Consider the following 19,195-nt stretch of genomic DNA (forward strand, 5'->3'; position numbering starts at 1 on the left):
AGTCTGATTAGCAGAAGGTAGACCACTAAGGCTAGCCACATCGGCCAATGGGAGAGAGAGGTGAGTTGAGTTTTTAATAAGTACATGGGCTTATTATTTTTCTGGGAGGGTGGTGACATGATCTGATTTACGTTTCAATAAGACCACTCTGGCTGCTCTGCAGAGATTAGATTGGGGCAGGGTCAGATGGCAAGAGCTCCTTGTCAACCCATTGCCACTGAGTTGATTCCAATGCACAGTGACCCTATAGGACAGAGTAGAACTGCTCCCCAGGGTTTCCAAGGCTGTAATCTTTTGGCCTGATCCAAGCCATTGTATTTTTCATCGTCTCATATGCATGCAAAAGCTAGACTGAATAAGGACGACCGAAGAAGAATTGATGCCTTTGAGTTATGATGATGGTGAAGAATACTGAATATGCCATGGACTCCCAAAAGAACAAACAAATCCATCTTGAAAGAAGTACAACCAGAATGCTCCTTAGAAGCATGGGTGGTGAGACTATGTCTCACATACTTTGGACATGTTATCAGGAGGGACCAGTCCCTGGAGAAGGACATCATGCTTGGTAAAGGAGAGGATCAGCAGAAAAGAGGAAGACCTTCAACAAGATGGACTGACACAGCGACTGCAATAATGGGCTCAAGCGTAACGATTGTTAGGATGCTGCAGGACCTGGCAGTGTTTTGTTCTGCTGTACATAGGGTTGTTATGAGTTAGAACTAACTTGACGGCACCTAACAACAACAATCTTTACAGAAGGAGACTGCCACATCTTTCTCCCGAGGAGCAGCTGCTGGGTTCAAATTACCGACCTTTCAGTTAGTAGCCAAGCGCTTAATGACTGCGCCATCAGGACTCCATACAGAGTAACAGAAGCAGGGGATTAACTAAATCACCTCAGGCAGCGTCCAGTCAGGAGATGATGGGGGAGCCCAGGTGGACCAGGTTGGGAGTTGTGGACCTAGAGAGATGGGGACACCTCTTGGTGGTGTCAGGCAAATTGGACTTAGTTTTCCCAATGCTATTCAGACTGTCCTGCCTATTCCACTTCCCACCTGCTGTTCAGATTGTCCTCCTACTCCACTTGCCACCTGCTGTTCAGATTGTCCTCCTACTCCACTTGCCACCTGCTGTTCAGATTGTCCTATTCCACTTCCCACCTGCTGTTCAGATTGTCCTACATCACTTCCCAATGCTATTCAGACTGTCCTCCTGTTCCACGTCCCACCTGCTGTTCAGATTGTCCTCCTACTCTACTTCCCACCTGCTGTTCAGATTGTCCTATTCCACTTCCCACCTGCTGTTCAGATTGTCCTCCTGTTCCACTTCCCAATGCTATTCAGATTGTCCTCCTGTTCCACTTCCCACCTGCTGTTCAGATTGTCCTCCTGTTCCACTTCCCAATGCTATTCAGATTGTCCTCCTGTTCCACTTCCCACCTGCTGTTCAGATTGTCCTCCTGCTCCACTTCCCAATGCTATTCAGATTGTCCTCCTACTCTACTTCCCACCTGCTGTTCAGACTGCCCCTCTACCCCACTTCCCACTTTCCTATCCCTCTTCTCTCCACTTGGAATGCTCCTCACTCCTATCTTTGCCTTCAAAATCCCACTTATCCTTCAAGACCCTCAGCTTTAATCTCCTTCTCAGTGAAGTCCCCTGATTGTCCCAGATAGAAATAATCCCCCCATGCTTGGAAACATTTACTAGTTACTGGGTGCCATCAAATGAGTTTCAACTCATGGCAGCCCCACGTGTTGCAGAGTAGAACTGCACTCCACAGGGTTTTCAAGAATGTGACCTTTCGTAAGCAGATTACCAGGCCTATTTTCTAAGGCACCTCTGGGTGGGTGTGAACTGCCAACCTTCAGTTGACAGTTGAGCCCCTAACCATTTATGCCACCCAGGGTCTCCTACAAGTATCACTGCATGATTAGCTATACCACCGGCACACACAGTGTTTAGCACCCTGCTGATCATCTATACCACCTGCATACATGGTGTTTAGTATACTGCTGGTATACCACCTATATACATGGTGTTCAGCGCACTGCTGGTCACCTATACCACCTGCATACACAGTGTTTAGTACACTGCTGTCTGTACCACCTGCACGCACGGTGTTCAGCACACTGCCATCTGTACCACCTGCATACATGGTGTTTAGCAGACTGCTAATTATCCATACTGCTTGCATACACTGTGCTGTGTTCTCAGTATTTGACTTCCGGTCTTCCCTACTGCTCTGAAAACTGCACTGGGTAGCCCTCAAGGTCAGCATCTAATTCAATAACTTAAATACGAGTATTCAATATTTGTTGAAGAAACAAATGATTAATCATACGTTTTTGCCCTTTCTCTTCATTTAACATCTTACTTTTATTTGCATAATCCCACTTCTTTGAGTATCATTTCCTAACCAGCTCTATGAGGGAATACAAAACTATTCTTTTAAACATAATATCTGTCCCTGGTGGGCTGCATTTGGCAGCAGCAATGGTCTGAAACCTCCAAAGGCTTGGTGAGCACTGTGGGCAAGTGTGAAATGTGTTCAATTAACTCTCGTTACCCAAAGTAAATGGAACTGCTTAAGGCAACAGCCATATATTCTCAATTGCTCTTAGGACTAGACTGGGAACTCCTTCAGCACAGCTTATTCATCTCAGCTCGTGAGTCTCTGTATGCCTGGCACACAGTAGGCTCTTTGGCATATTGGTTGAAGGCACATTTGGAAAGAAATAAGCTCTGCTGGTACAGGTATGCTCTGCAGACAGAGAAGCCACAAGATGCATTTGCCAAAACTCACAGAACTGTAAAACAGAGAGTGAATCCTAATGTATACTACAGACTTCTGTTAATAACTAAGAAACTAATACTGATAAATTATTTTTTTTTAACATGGAAAAATTTATTTCAAACATTTAAAAATGCAGAAACTTCAGTTAACAGGTTATATAAGCTCTACAAACATAGGCAGCTGACCAGAGTCTGTGGACCCCTGGTTTAGACCACCCCAGCTCTTCTAAGAACGTGCCACTCTCAGATACACGCCTCCATAATGGAATGATCAGATTATCAACCAAGATGCTATGTTCAGTGAGGGTTGCAGAGGTGTGCAGTCCAACACAGCGGCCACTAGCCACATGTTGTTAGTTTCCATCCAGTTGATTCCGACACAACGGCAACCCCATGTGTGTCAGAGCAAAACCGTACTCCAGACTTTTCAAGGCTGTGACCTTTAAGAAGCAGTCACGCAGTCTGTCTTCCAAGGCACTTATGGGTGGGTTCCAACCGTCAAACTTCAGGCTAAGAGTTGAGCACTTAACAGTTTCTACCACAATTAAACGTTAAAACTTGGTTCCCCAACCTTACCAGCCATATTTCAAGCGCTTTGGTGGCCAGAATGAGAACATTTTTTATCCTTGCAAGAAAGTTCTCCTGAGCAGTGCTGTTAGATCATCTGGCCGAGGTTGGGGATAGAGGAGTAAAACGAGTACTCCACAAACCAGAATTCAACAGTTCAAAGCAAAGGTCTCATACATTAACGGAATCACTCTCTTAATGCGGAAGCGTAAGAGCAAAGGAAGAAACGAGAATTTTCCCAACACATGTTCCAACACATGTTCAACGGTACAGATCATGGCGAAATTTTCAACTTGACCCTGTAAAACACTAGCAATCGTCAGAGAAGGGTTAATCTGTGCGCCATCATGTCTACGACTACAGACCCAGCTTGGTTCTTCTCCAGTGTCTCCTCTTGGCGTTGTACCTGATTTTATTACCCGTCTTCATTTGAATCCACTGGGGAATGGGGCGATTCTGCTTTTGTTTCTTGGCCAGGAATCTCTTGATCTTGAAAGTCTTATGAGAAGACATGGCGAGGACTAACTGAGGTAGCCGACACCGAAATGGCGGAGAAAAGGTCAAAGAGAGCGAAGAAGCCGGAAGGACGTTACGGAAGGCAGAGCCGGAAGTACATTTTAGAAGGCGCGGCCGGGGGCGGGACTTGGGAAGTGACGTCACAGACGGCTGCGCCTCCGACGTGTTCGCCGGCTTGTGTGCTTGTGGGGCTGCTGGAAACTGAGCGTGTGTTGTGCGGTGTTGAATTCGCTATGGTTCCGGTTCCACAAGTGGGTTCCCCTAGGAGCTCACGAGCTCGGTAGGGGCACCCTGTTAGCGGGTGAGACAGACAGCCACACTCAGTTCCAAAGTGGGAGCCTGTCCGCGTGCAGAATAGCAGAGGAGGCAGGACTAACCTGATGCGTTATTAACTAAAGTCGGTGCAAGATGATAATCATAGGAGGAGCTGTGCAGGGGGGAGAGATTACGTGGGAATATTCTGTACTTCCTGCACAATTTTTCTATAAACCTAAAGCTGCTCTAAAACGTAAAAGGTTTTATTTTAAAAATGTGAAGTGGCTGAAATTGTAAAGATAAATATGGGCAGCAGTTTCCCATCTTGTCACCTGCCGCCACGTAGAGTCACATCATTTTCTGTCCACCTCCTTCACTCATCCTTTCCTTTTCCGTGCCCTCTACTCGTCAGCCCATTTCTCCAGGATCTTCCCAAGGACCTCCTGCCCTCGCTCGTATAACCAGGCACCATAAGGAAGCCATTGCTTGTTCCTTTCCCTTTTTATTGTTCCTTTCCTTTCTTAAAGGTTTTTAATGCAATTCATTTGCAGATATTACCCTCGCTTCTATCTTTCTGTTAGCTCAAAATGTCTTAACCTGTGGTGTCTTCTAGCCCATGAGTCATAGTCTTTCAGGAACAAATTTGAAGAGGTCTCTGTGTAGGAAGTCCTGCAATGGTTAAGCACTCAGCTTCTAACCAAAAGGTCACTCGTTAAAACTCACCAGCCGTGCTGCAGGAGAAAAGACCTGGCAATCTGCTCCCAGAAAGTTTACAGCTTAGAAAATCCTATGGGGCAGTTCTTCTCTGTCAAATGGGGTCACTGTGAGGTGGAATCAACTCAACTACACACAACAACAACCGCAGAGGGAACCTGGAAAGGAAGCTCCACATGTGGAGGCATTCGGGTCCTAGGCCTGCTGTGAGCATTCTGTTGAGGTTTTCTCCCGTCAGGAGTGCTTCCCTCACTCTCTTTTTGCTTCGTGGTGATGGGAGGGGAGGGGGCTCCTCCTATTTTCTGCAACTGTTTACTTAGGGAGGCATCAATTATTCAAGACACCAGCTCCCTTCTGAAAGCCCAAGTGAGGGCAAAGGGCCTAGCACCAGGCCAGCAGCTCATTTGCTCCCTCCTGCAAGGCTCTGCCGAGATCACCCCGGCTCCTGGCTGCCCAGACCACAGCTGAGCTTGGAGAGGGAATGTGGTAAACATTGACACTGGAATTGAGATCTACTTTTGTTCTCCTTCTTCAGCTACTCAGGGGCTTTCCTTAATCTGTGCTGATGCCAGAGGCCACGTCTGGAGCGGAAGCCCTTCTGCCTGGTCCTCTGTCAGCATGCCAACCCAAGATGGGTTCTGATCCCAGCTTCAGACCCAGCCTTCTGAAGCCCCACCAGGTAAGAAAACTGCATTCTTTAATATTACAAATATTTATGAGACTCAAAGGTGGAAATGTGACCCTTGACTTAAGACAGGCATATAGAAAGCTTGTGCTAGACTTTTCTGTGTGGGGTTTGAGAAGAGACTGAGTTGAGCTCTTTTGTCTAGAGTGTGTTTCATGATGCTGGGGCATATGTAAGTAGGTATTTAAACCCTCGACTTTGAAAGGAGGAACCCTGGTGGCACAGTGGTAAAAGCGCTTGGCTGCTAGCCAAAAGGTTTGCAGTTCCAGCCACTCCGAGGGAGAAAGATGTGGCAGTCTGCTTCCGTAAAGATTTACAGCTTTGGAAACCCTTTGAGGCAGTTCTCCTCGGGCCTATAGGGTCACTATGAGTCAAAATCGACTTGACAACAATGGGTTTGGTTTGGTGGCACAATGGTTAAGTACTCGGCTGCTAACTGAAAAATTGGAAGTTAGAACCCACCAGCCACTACGCAGGAGAAAGACCTGGTGATCTGCTTCCATAAAGATTACAGCCTAGGAAACTCTATGGGGCAGTTCTACTCTGTCCTATAGAGTCACTATGATTTGGTTTTTGGTTGGACAGCATCCAGCAATAACTTTCCAAAATAATGCAATGCACTTGGAGTCTGATATTATTCTTTGTTTTATAGTGGATCTTACTTTCCCAAACAGTTCTCAAACTTCTTCCCCTTATAAACCCATAGGGGTTTCTATATCAATATTTCTTCTTAAAAGTAAGACTGAATATTATTTCGGATTTCTAATTAAAATTGTGGGAAATGATTCCCAGGAGAAGGACACTACAGGGACATTCATCCAGAGCTTGGAGCTGGTTAGAACTCGCATCTCTGGTTAGAACTCGCATCCCTCGTTAGAACTCGCATCCCTCGTTAGAACTCGCATCCCTCGTTAGAACTCGCATCCCTCGTTAGAACTCGCATCTCTCATTAGAACTTGCATTTCTAACAAGCTCCCAGGCAGTGCTAACGCTGCTGGTTAGGGACCAATTCTGAGAACCACCAGAAGAGCAGAGGTTCTCAAAATTTATTATACGTAAGAATTACCTGGGGAGCTTGTTAAAATGTAGATTCTGACTCAGTGTATCTGGGATGGAAATACAAATTATCAGCAGGGTTTTGAACACGAATGAACCTGTTTTAAGCCTTGCAGCCATCCCATCACTACTACCCTCCAGTCATCCTTCAATCAGGGTACTTAACCTTCCCTGGCAGGGGAGGCTCATCTCTGTTTTTAAAGATATCCGGAGAAGACTCTGGAACTTTCTTAGACATCCCACTCCCGATGCAATAATCTTCACCGGTGTTCTTATAACCCAAAACACTCATACCACTTCTTAGGGTGCCTCTTCTCTTTCATCTTCCCAAAACAGCCAGTGACAGTTTGTCACAGTCCCCTTGATACTAAGGTTTTATTAACTTGAAGACGTTTTCCAGTTGTGTTCATAGTTTTGGCCTCCATGACCTCTTGCCTGTGGTTGCTTAATGAATCTTTTCCTGACTACAGAACTCTAGTCCAGTTTAGATGACAAACTGTTGTCAGTTGCCTTCGAGTTGTTTCCGACTTACGGTGACCCTGTGCGTGCAGAGTAGAACTGCTGCACAGGGTTTTCAAGGCTGTAACCTTTCGGAAGCACGGAGACCAAAGATACAAACACAACTGTAAAAGGTCTTCCAAGGCACCTCTGGGTGGGTTCAAACTGCCAAACTTTTGGCTAATAATCGAGTGTTAATCATTCGTGCCATCCAAAGATGCAAACTACTCCCAGTTTAATCTCCTGTGGCATAGCTCTGATCAAGTCATCCCCTCCCTGCCTCAAGACACTTGAGAGCTTTCCCTTGGTGTTGCATGAGTACAAAGCTCTCCAATGGCCCCAGCCTGGCACTCCTGCCCTCAAACCAAGCTTTAGGAATTCTCTAAGCATTATCTCTGTTCTCAGACACCTCAGTCTTTTCTCCTTTTAAAGGTCTCTCCACCAGCAGGCCACCCAACCCCTTCACTGAGTGCCACAGAGGCATATATAAATTGATTATACAGGGTCCCTGACCAACTTGGTCATAGTAGGTGTAGTTTGGAAGACAGTCACAAACAGACATTTCAACACACCTGGTGTGGTAAGCCTTATGCTTTGGGGGCTGCTGTAAGAACACAGTGTGGGTGCCCATAGCCAGGCTGGGAGGTGCACATGACATGAAACTTAAACTGTGTCCCAATGGATGGGGAGGGGTCAGTCATAAAGAGATTTGTGGAAGGGTGTTCCAGGCAGAGGGAACCATCTAAGCAAAGGAAAGTAAAAGCAGTTTATTAGAGCATAAAGTAGGTAGTAGGGAGAGGCAAAAACTAGCGGTTATTGAGAATTTACAGTGTAACTCCCTGGAGCTGCTAACTGAAAGGTTGGAGGTTTGAGTCCACCCAAAGGAGACTCAGAAGAAATGCCTTGTGATGTACTTCCAGTTGCGCTCCCTACGGAGCACAGTTCTACTCTGACACACATGTGGTCGCCATGAGTTGCGATTGACTTGGCAGTAAGTGGTAAGACTGTACTATGCCCTTCACCTGGTCTGTGCTGTTTAACTCTCCCAGTGCCCTATAAGGTGGGCAGTGTCATCACGAAAGCTGAGATGAAGACTCTGAGGCACCAAGAGATGGGGTAACGTGGTTCAAGTTCACATAGACAGCAAGTGAAGTGTGGAGCCCAGGTTCGAACCCTGAAGTCTGACTCCTGAAACTGGACTCCACACAGCTCTTTAGCTTCAGTTGAGACTGAAGTTACGTAAAAGGCCATGACACCTTCACAGTGTCGCAGTTATGTTGATCTCTTGGGCAACCCCAGAGTGCCACAATGACTTTTTGGGTTTTAGTATCTTCATCTCAGCCAGACATGACTCCATGACTCTGTTCCTCTGTTCCTCGTTTTGGGTTGTCACAGCTTGAGTTGGGGGGGGTGCTAGCGGGAGCTAGGTAGAGGCCAGGCATGCTGTTCAGCACCCTACAGTACACAGGACACCCCGTACAGCCAGGAGCGATCGGCCCTAAATTTCAACAGCGCTGAGGTTGAGAAACCCTGCTCTATGGCACAGGCCTTATGACCTGCACTTTCTTAGTTTTCCAGGTGCTGATGGGGGTAAAGCTCACTAACCCATGTGAGAACCCTTGGCTGACAACCCTCAAGGGTGCATTCCCTCCATGTCTGCTTCAGTGAGAAGATCCATTTCCTACATGAGCCCAGGCTTCCTTCAGAACAAATCCTGCAGGGCAACATGGCTGCCTGGCACTCCGCCTGTGGCTCACCAGCTCCCATTTTGCAGGGTTGTTTTCTCCCGGAGGTTCACCCCCTTCCCCTGACTGTGTTTCATCTCGCCTGTTCCTGGCATTGCCTCTGACAGATGGGTTTATTGAGAGCCCAGGTCCCAGACGAGGATGCGCAGCACCGTCCACCACACTCCCTGGCCTGGCCCAGACCAGTCGAGACAGCCAGACATTTCTTCTCTGCTGAGCACTGGCTTTTCTTTCCCTGGTTATCTGTATTTACTCTGAAAATCGTTTCCCCTGTTTGTCTCAGTTTTCCTTTGAGCCCAATCCCTGCTCAGTTCCCTGTCTTCTCTGTTTATTTCTACTTCTCATTTTTCCCACTGATCGGATGCTCTGGAAATATAGCAGGAACAGTGTGTTCCCTGTAATATTTGGTTACACTTAATATTTCTCAGCAAATTGTTGACTTGGAACACCAAGCAGTAAAAATCCAGACCCGCTCCGCTTACCCTGGACATCAGCTTCAGCACAGGCTCCTGTTCATGCCAGATAGCCCTCCTTGATGGGGAGGGGGTCAAGCCTGGGCTGTAGCAGGAAGGTGCCTTGTGGGCAAGCTGCCAGCACCCCCACCCCATAGAAAGCAGTTGCTTCGAGTGAGTGGCTGTGACATACTTGCTGCTTGGCTGAGTAAAGATATTACATCCAATAAAAGTTTTGCTAGAACAGTCTTTGCTACCAGAGCTACGGACACCAGTTGACAGCAGCAGGTCATTTTCTGATTATGGGTTTCAAACTGAGAACTAATGAAATGCTTTTAACCTGGTTTTTAACTTGTATGGATTGCTGACTATAGGGATGGCACAGGACTGGGCAGCATTTCCATCCACTGTGTGTGGGGTCCCCATGGGCAGGGGGCCAGCAACAACTTAAACCTGTCTTGGGTCATGGCCCTCTTTGACAAGCTGATAAGAGGGAGGTACCCTTTCTCCACAGCTGTATTCAGCTGTGGGAGTTGAAAAACCCTCAAGAGGGCATGGTCCCTGGATGGCCACAGTGTCAAGCTTAAGAATCAGCCTCTGCCTCTGTGGTTTAGGAGATGCTATCAGGGAATACTGTCAGCAAAGCATTGTTCAATTATGTTACCAGAAAACAACAACAAAAACTTTTACTCAAACCCACCAACATTTTGCATCCTGGCTTCTCTTAAGGTGAAGAGATTTACTTTCTTGTATGGTTTAAAGAAGCCAGGAAGAGAAATAAAATAAAGAAATTGAGAAGCAGGAAACAAAGAAGAAGTCGAAAGCCAGGGCTTCCTAGGAAACCTGGACTCACCTCCCACCTGATAGAATGTGGTTAGCACAGGCCACCCAGCCCTGGACAACCTCTGGGGCAACTCTGAGCTAAGTCTCAAACACAAGAAGAAATGGCCCGAAGTGTCTTGGCCCAGTGACTGTGAGCATCCCGTTGGGCTTCTGCCACTCACAGAGATCAGATCCTTGTCTTGACCCTGCTCCATTTTCACCAAGTCACAGAACGTTTGGCTGTCAGTCTCTCTACCACTGCCGATATCCCAGCCTCCTAAGGAGGTGGGACCCTTGAACTGCTGGGTCAGCCTCCATACTTTTGTCATCTGAGGTGGAGAGGTGGCTGAGGCTGGATTGTTACTAGTGGAAACGAAGAAGAGAGGGGAGGGGAGGGTGGGTAGAAAGAGAGAACGGCTGAGGAGCTGGAGTGAGCGGAGTGAGGGAAGCAGACATTACAAGGAGCAGGATGAGAAAGAGATATGTAAAGACGATGTTTAGGAAGTCTAGTTGGACAATGTGGTTATAATTCCCTCTTTCCCAAAGAAGGCCTGAAAAAAGAATCATATCACTTTTCAGCTTTCTTGGAGTTGGATGAATCTAATCTTGTAGATTCATATCCCTGTTGAGATGAGTCATGAGGATCCAGTTTTATTCAGGTTAATAGATTATTTTTTTTCTCATGAATATGTCCCACGCTTCCCCCCACAAGGCAGAGTTCTCACCCACAGTCAGGAGACAGGAAGTAGAAGACAGGAACATGAAAGAAAACAGGGACTTTTCCTTAGGAAAGACTTTGAATTTGAAACCCTGAAGAAAACCTTTTGTTAAATGTAAAAAAAAAAAGAGCTTTCAGTTATGGAGTTATTTAGGTAGTAATATGGGCATCCTAGTTATTTAGGGAGTATGAGTGTTATTAATTACAGAAAAATCAGAGCAACCCAAGGAAATTGGGGTTTGTTGGTTAGAAGTGAATTTAAACTACTGCCCAAAGGGCTAGCAGTCATTACGGGATGAAGATTTAAGTAACAACTGCAGGCACCTCAAAAGGGCTTTCTCAGGAAAAATGGCTATTTTACTTTTAATTAAAGCTTACCTCTACTTCTACTTAGGCTTCTGGAAGCTTCTATGCCATCTGTAGTCATTAGGATTGGACACGAGTAAGACACAAGGTGGCCAGATAGAGTGCCAAACTCATTTGAACTGCACGTACCTACAACAAAAGTATTTTATTTCTGGACTGCTTGGAAAATGTAAATAAAATCCACCCATTTTATCTAGCGGCCTATCCCCTGCATCATTGCTGAAGAGAAGTGCGTGCTGCACATATCGGGATTTTTCTTCAGTTTCCTCATCTTCTGAGCAGCCTTGAGCTCGTGGTTCAAGCAGAGGGGGAGAAGGTAAGTGGAGAAATGGGGGTGGATGTCAGTTATGCCAAGGGAGGGTCCTCAGAGTGGGATCAAAAGAGGGGCACTCCTTTTCCAGCTTCTCAGCCTCTCCATTTCATCATCAATCGAAAGAAAAAGTTTTTCCATGAAGATGAGCCATAACCAAGGTGATAACCCACCCCAGCCTTGAGACTCCTCTCAAGACAGCCGTTTCTACCAGCTCAGAGGGAGAAGGGCCAAGCCCTTTCCTCCTCATCTCCCCTGTTTCCCAGCCCCTCCATTCCTTGATTTCAAAGCCTTTCTGAAACACATGCAAAGTTGAAAGGATAGACTTCAATTATTTCATTTTCCGAAGGTTAAAAAGGTTCTTGTAAATGACTGATGCAAATGCTGGAAACCGGGTTAAAACAACTGGGTACCAGATGGCAAAGGAAAGTGCTTTACTGGAAAGTGTTACAGACCAAGGAGCTCATTTACAAGAAGTAATTACACAAACAGCCCGAGTATCCCAGAGCCTGTGAAAGGGTGGCGGGGCTGGAAGCACAATTTGTACAGATCTGACAGTACCACTGCGCCCTTTACCTGTTTGCCTCCAACCCCTCTCCTTCCGTAGGATCCTGAGCCGCAGCTGGAGTGCTAATGAGCAAAGAGTTACACCCCCAAACACAGACACTACCACTTTCTCCATCACTCAGCTTCCTGAGAGAGTTGCCTAATGAGAGAAATTTAACAATAATTAAAAAAGAAAGTATGCTGCTGTCACCATCAGTGTTTAAATTCAGGAATTTGGTTTTGCCTCAGGTTAAGGAAACGAGAAAATTCGATTCTGGGATGTCCTTTCTTCTGCATCCTCTCTTTAAATTGAGAAGGAGCATGATACGCTTCACTCTGTAAGTACGTGAGCAAGTATACTTTTTGATGGTGTAGACACGGGGAATAAATGCACACAGGCTGCTACAGAGCTCTGAGTGAGAATGGGAGCATTGTTCGTCGCCTCCTGCTCTGCACTCCCAGTCTGGTCAGAGATGCCCCGCTCCACACGGAGCCTCCCCGTGCCAGTCTCAGAGGCGTGAGCCTTCACGTGTCAGACCCCCCAAAATCTGTTTCTGTCACTTGGGCCAAACTCAGCAGGCTTCCCACATAGAAATTCACTGTAGTCAGTGCTTGGGAGAGACCAAGCCCAAGAGCCCCACTGTGACACAAAGCCTTGTGTAGGTGATTGTGTATATTTTCACGGGGGTTTTCTATAAACCCATACACACCTCAAGTATTACTCTCCTTCCGAGCTTTCCTTTCAGGGTAGCTGCAGCCAGACAAGAGTGTAGATAACTCCATACCAACGGAATCAAAGAAATACTTCCAGGGCCCTGAAATCAAGGTACCCATTCTCTTGGCCACACAAGAGATCTGTCTGCCAATCATGTTCCTGAAGAAAGCAGGATTGGAAACCAGTCTGCCATGTTGATACTTGCACCCTAAAGCACCCATGGACCCCAGCCCAACAGGGGGATTTCACAGCCTTCAGGATTCACTGAAAATGGAACTGGCAGGACAGGGCCAGATGAAATAAGCCTGGAAAAAGCATGTGATGCCCAAATGTTCATCAGCTAACGAATGAATATACAAAATGTCGTGTAGTCGTACCGTGGAATATTATTTGGCAATAAAAAGGAATGAAGTACTAATTCATGATACAACATGATGGAACTTGAAAATATTATACTAAGTGAAAGAAGCCAGAAACCAAAGGCCACTTCATTCATGTGAAATATTGGACTCAGCAACCATAGAGACAGAAAGTAGATTAGGGGGTGCTGGGGCTGGTGGGAGAGGAGGATTGGGGGGTGACTACTAATGGCTACTGGTGGCTTTTTTTCCTTTGGGGAGTGATAAAAATATACTGGAATTAGATAGTTGTGATGCTTACACAACTTTGTGAGTATACTAAAAAATTACTGAATTGGATACTTGGAAAGGGTGAATTTTACAGTGTGTGAATTACATCTCACTAAGGCCATACCACCCTGAATGGGCCCGATCTTGTCTGATCTCAGAAGCTAAGCAGGGTCGGGCCTCATTAGTACTTGGATGGGGGGCCACCTGGGAATACCAGGTGCCGTAGGCTTTTATAGGAAACGCTGGTGGTGTAGCCACAACTGCCAGCCAAAAGGTTGGGAGTTCAAATCCACCAGCCACTCCTTGGAAACCCTATGGGGCAGCTCTACTCTGTCCTATAGGGTTGCTATGAGTCGGAATCGACTCCACGGCTGTGGGTTTTGGAAACCCTGGTGGCATAGTGGTTGAGAGCTATGGCTGCTCACCAAAAGGTCGGCAGTTCGAATCCACCAGGAGCTCCTTGGAAACCCTATGGGGCAGTTCTACTCTGTTCTATAGGGTCACTATGAGTCAGAATTGACTCGACGGCAATGGGTTTTTTTTTTGTTTTTTACAGGTTAAGCAAAAAGCATGTAACAGCTCTGTTTCACAGGGCTTATGGCCTCCCTGCACACTGGGGGCTACCATAGTGGAACACGGTTTCACAAAAATTTCCTAAAATATTTATGATAGATTTGAAACAAACAGTAATTGTCTTTGTGTCGATTCCAACTCATGATGACCCCGTGTGTTGTAGAGTAAAACAGTGCTCCACAGAGTTTTCAGTGGCTGATTTATTTTGGTAGTAGATTGCCAGGACTTTCTTCTGAGGTGCCTCTGGGTAAGTTCAAACAGCCAACCTTTAGGCCAGTAGTTGAGCACTTAACAATTTGTGCCACCCGGGGACCATTTCTGGATGATGAGACATGTCCATGAGTGTTGCAAAGTCAGATTCAAATTTCTGCCATACAATTTCGTGGGATTTAGGCGGTGGCAGGGGATCAAGGACCTTAGTCTGCAGCAAGGCACGGTTTACCTGAGCTCCTGACCTTCACCAGGACCGAGACCCACAGCCTAACTCCAAGCAGGACACGTCCTTGGTATCCCCTTTTGTCAGAGCCTGCGTAATACTTCCCAGCCCTCTCCTGCCCTCTCTGAAATCCAGCCCTTCCTTATTTGCCCTCTGTTCCACAGGTCAAGCAGGTGAGGGTCTGCTCGATGATTCCTTACGATCTGCCTCTGGTCCCTGCCATAACCATACCTTCCTGGTCTATAGAGCTGCTCCTTACCTCCTGAGACTGAGGTACATCCATTCTTTCATTCAACCAGTGTTTACTGAGCACAGACTTGGTGCCAAGCATTGTTCCAGGGCCTGGGAGTATGGTGATGAAAAAGATAGACAAGGAGAAGGGGTGGTCATTACACAGGTAAACAGATATCATCCTGTTGTCCTGTTGTCATTAGCTGCTGTCATCTCATGGGTGACCCCTCATGTGCAGACTAGAACTGCCCCATAGGATTTTCAAAGCTGTGACCTTTCGAAAACAGATTGCCAGACCTTTCTTCTGAGGTGCCTCTGGGTGGGTTCAGATCACCAACATTTTGACTGGTAGCAGAGTCATAAGGGTTTGCACTGCCCAGTGACTCCTAACAAATATCCTAGGTATCCAGTACCAGATTTCCCACGAGTTGGTCCACATGGAGCGCTTGAAGCCCCTTCTGTTTCACCCCTGCCAGTATGCACTTCTTTTATCCTCCTTAGTCCTCAGCATGTACCAGCCTGCACTTGTTTTACCCTCCTTATCCTCTGTGTGCCATCACTTGTTTTACCCTCCCTATTCCTCAGTGTGTACCAGCCTGCGCTTGTTTTACCCTCCTTGTTCCTCAGTGTGTGCCTGCCTGCACTTGTTTTACCCTCCTTATTCCTCAGTGTGTGCCTGTCTGCACTTTTTTTACCCTCCTTGTTCCTCAGTGTGTGCCAGCCTGCACTTCTTTTACCTCCTTGTTCCTCCGTGTGTGCCAGCCTGCACTTCTTTTACCCTCCTTGTTCCTCCATGTGTGCCAGCCTGCACTTCTTTTACCCTCCGTATTCCTCAGTGTGTGCCAGCCTGCCCTTCTTTTACCCTTTTTATTCCTCAGCATGTGCCTGCCATCACTTCTTTTGAGTCAGGTACAGTGCTGGATATATCATTCCCCTCCCACACCATCCTATTTTCCAAAGTGCTTAGCACATAGTAGGTACTGAAGAGATATTTGTTATATAAATCTAGAACAGTGACTCAGACTCAGGACTTTAGGAGCCATCAGCATACCCTCTGCCTTTTTAACTTGATGGTTTAACAGGTGGTTGATTGAGTCAATTCCTGATCGTTGCTTTCACACACCCGACCAAGCCTGCTGCAGTCAAGTCGGTTCTGAATCCTAGTGACTCCATGTGATTTCCAAGGCTGTAAATATCTACGGAAGCAGACTGCCACATCTTTCCCCCAAGGAGCCACAGGTGGTTTCGAACTGCCAGCCTTTCCATTAGTAGTTGATTGCTTTAACCACTGTGCCACCAGGGCTCCTTAAACCCCGGGAATCCCCTGCTATGAATACAAGAAAGTCTTTCCAAGCTCACTATGAAATAAAGACCACGGTGTCCTATGTGACTGTACTGGGTTCAATTGTGGCTCCCGTAAGGCGTGTCCACGTTCCAAGCCCTGGAGCTTGTGAGTGCAGTCTTACTTGGAAAGAGTCTTTGCATTTAAAGATCTTGGAATGAGACCTCCCTGGATTACCCAGATGGGCCCTAAATCCAATGTGTCCTTACATGAGACACAGAGGAGAGGCACCCGGGTAAGAGAAGAGGCTCTGTGAAAACAGAGGTAGAGACTGGACTTATGCAGCCAGAATCCAAGGAGCACCTGGAAGAGGCAAGGAAGAAAGGATCATCTCCCAGAGCTTTTGCCAGGAGGAGCATGTCCTGGCCTTCAGAACTGAGAGAATGCAGTCTGTTGTTTTAAGCCATGAGTTTGTGTACTTTGTCCCAGCAGCCCTAGGAAACTAATGTAATCACTATGCATTTCAATGCATGAATACACTGAATAATGTAATTACTGTGTTTCATGATGGGTGAATACACTGAAATACTGACTAGTGTGTTGATGTTCATGTACATGTGTGTACGTGTTATACACACAGACACTCATACATCTGAATGAACTGGCCATGGGCCCTGGTGTACACCTCTCCCATAGCACCCACCAAAGGTGACTGGGTTATCTATTTACATGTCCATTTTAGACTTGAGCCCTTCGGTGTGGTTGCTGTGTCTTGTTCATCTCCATATTGCTAGAGCTTAACACCAGGCCTGGAACAGAGCAGGTGCTCTGCAAATGTCTACCAGTCCACTGAACAAATAAATGATGACACAGGTACCTCTCAAAGCTCATAAGGTTTTAGGTGTATGGGAACTGTAGGATCCAGAGTCATTTCAGAGCCCTGGTGGTACAATGGTTAAGAGCTCAGCTGCTAATCAAAACGTCGGCAGTTTGAATCCACCAGCCACTCCTTGGAAATCCTGTAGGGCAGTTCTACTCTGTCCTATATGGTCACTGTGGGTTGGAATCAACTCTATGGCAATGGGCTTGGTTTGATTTTTTTAAGAGTTATTTCAGTGTCTGTACTTGTTCTTATTTATCAATCTTTTAATGCATGAGGGATAAAAATAAGTTATCTGCTTAATAAATGCCAAACTTCAACCTGGAAGAACATGCCTACAACGAGACAACTGTTTACAACAGGGTTTCTCAACTTTAGCACTATTGACACTTTGGACTGGATAATTCTATGTTGTTAGGGGCTGTCCTGTGCATTGTAGTAAGTTCAGTAGAATCCCTGGTCTCTACCCACTAGGTGCCAGGTACACCCCCAGGCCTCACTGGGACAACCAGAAATATCTCCAGACATTCTGGGGGACAAAGCCAGCTGGGAGCATTGTTTCAGAATTACGCAGAAGGACCTTCTTGTACGTTATTTTTCTCTGTCTAAATAAAGTTGTTTTTTTTATTTAAAGAATTCTAGTTTTAAATATCATTTTAAAACTCCTGTTCAGTCTCATTCAATCAACAAAAACAATAAGAATATAAACAACTAAATGGAACGAACACTTTCTGTGTTCCAATAACGTTAATCACATGTTTTCACGATTGACCGTTTATGAGTTACCTAGGCACAAGAGCACGTAAAATTCACTTCCAGATCAGAAGCATACCTCCTGCCACCACACCGCCCTCGTTGTACAATTAATCTCTTCCCCTCCCTTCCCCTCCTCTTCCCTCCCCTCCCCTCCCTTTTCTTCCTCTCTTCACTTTCACATACACCCTCACATACCCACTCACACACAAACACACTCAACACACACACGCACTCAACACACGCGCACACACACATTCATGCACTCACGCACACACACATTCACAAACTCACTCAAACATGCACACACACACCTTCCTATCCTAAAGGTAAATAAATGACTCCCCTTTCCCACTGTAGTAAAATTTCTAGGGCTCCCTCCTTATCTGGCACCCTTCTCTTTCCAGGCACATGGAGGGAGGGTCCTACTTTCCTACTCTTTCCATTGGATGAGGCCATGTGGCCACTTCTAGCCAGTGGACTCTAAGCAGAGTAACACATCCCTGCAATTGCCCACTGTGGCAGTTGTGAAAAAGACCTTGTGTTGACCGGCCAAACCCTGAGATTAAAGTGCCCTAGATAGCAGGGTTTCTGCATGGAGGACAGTTACCCCAGAGAGAGGCCCAAACCCATGGCCAATGTTGCCTGAGTGGGAAATAAACCTTTGTGGTATTAAGTCCCTGAGGTTATAGGCTTGTGCATTACAGCACCGTAACCTAGCTGACTCTGACTAATACATCCGCTTAGGACAACAAGGTTCGAAGTCACATCTGAGCAGTCCAGAATATTCTGTGTACAATTCTGACAGAAGAGGTCATAGACTAAAGCAAGGGTCTGTTCAAATACAAGCCTGTTAATTAAAGAGGAAATGAGATGAGCAGAGATTGATTATATTTCATATTAAATTTTGAATAAACTAAATGAACATTGGAAATCCTGGTGGCATGGTGGTTAAGTGCTGTGGCTGCTGACCAAAAGGTCGGCAGTTTGAATCCACTGGGCAGCCCTTGGAAACTCTATGGGGCATTTCTACTCTGTCCTATAGGGTTACTACAAGTTGGAATCCACTTAATGGCAACGTTTTTTTTTTTTTTTTTTTCCCCTGGTATATGAATTACTCACGTAAATAGAATTGTAATTACAAATAGTTTTAGTGATCAAATTCCGTGATAGCTGACACTCAAAACGTGCCACTCTTTCTTTAAGTAACAGAGAGAACCCTGAAGAATTCAAGGGCTGATGATCATGGGGATGGCACAGGATTGGGCAGCATGTTGTCCGTTGTGCACGGGCTTGCCATGATTCGGGAGCTAACTCGATGACAGCAGCTAACGACAACAACATGGAGTGCCTTCTCATCCCAAAGCCATTTTTGTATCTAACCCTCTGAGTCTCTGGCAGTTCAATTTGATATCTGCCACTCAAAAATAGCTTCTGATACCCATGGAGGGCTGACCTTGGACTCAGGATTTATTTAGGTACCAGTGAGGCCTGCTACCCTGTATCCTTTAGGCCACTTTCTGCATTAAAGATTTAGTCAATAGCCTGTTTTAAGAAGAGCTTAGGCCCGATTTAAAAAATAAAAGAAAAACTGCCTTCCCCTGAGTAAACCTGGTAACCTGACAGCTCCAGTGGGTAAATAATGTAC

At 46.2% G+C, this 19,195-nt stretch overlaps 1 protein-coding gene and 1 pseudogene across 1 annotated transcript; one reads left to right on the forward strand and one right to left on the reverse strand.

The window, feature by feature from the left end:
• Window positions 1-355: 355 nt before the first annotated feature.
• Window positions 356-17,699, reverse strand: LOC135228310 (large ribosomal subunit protein eL39-like). Its single transcript, XM_064273232.1, has one exon. It carries the CDS (start codon window positions 3,876-3,878, stop codon window positions 3,723-3,725), a length of 156 nt encoding a protein of 51 aa, XP_064129302.1. The 5' UTR covers window positions 3,879-17,699; the 3' UTR covers window positions 356-3,722.
• On the forward strand, window positions 13,503-13,621 carry LOC111750723 (5S ribosomal RNA; annotated as a pseudogene).
• Window positions 17,700-19,195: the final 1,496 nt, after the last annotated feature.

The sequence above is a fragment of the Loxodonta africana genome, chromosome 20 (assembly GCF_030014295.1).
Source record: "Loxodonta africana isolate mLoxAfr1 chromosome 20, mLoxAfr1.hap2, whole genome shotgun sequence".
Taxonomy (NCBI): domain Eukaryota; kingdom Metazoa; phylum Chordata; class Mammalia; order Proboscidea; family Elephantidae; genus Loxodonta; species Loxodonta africana.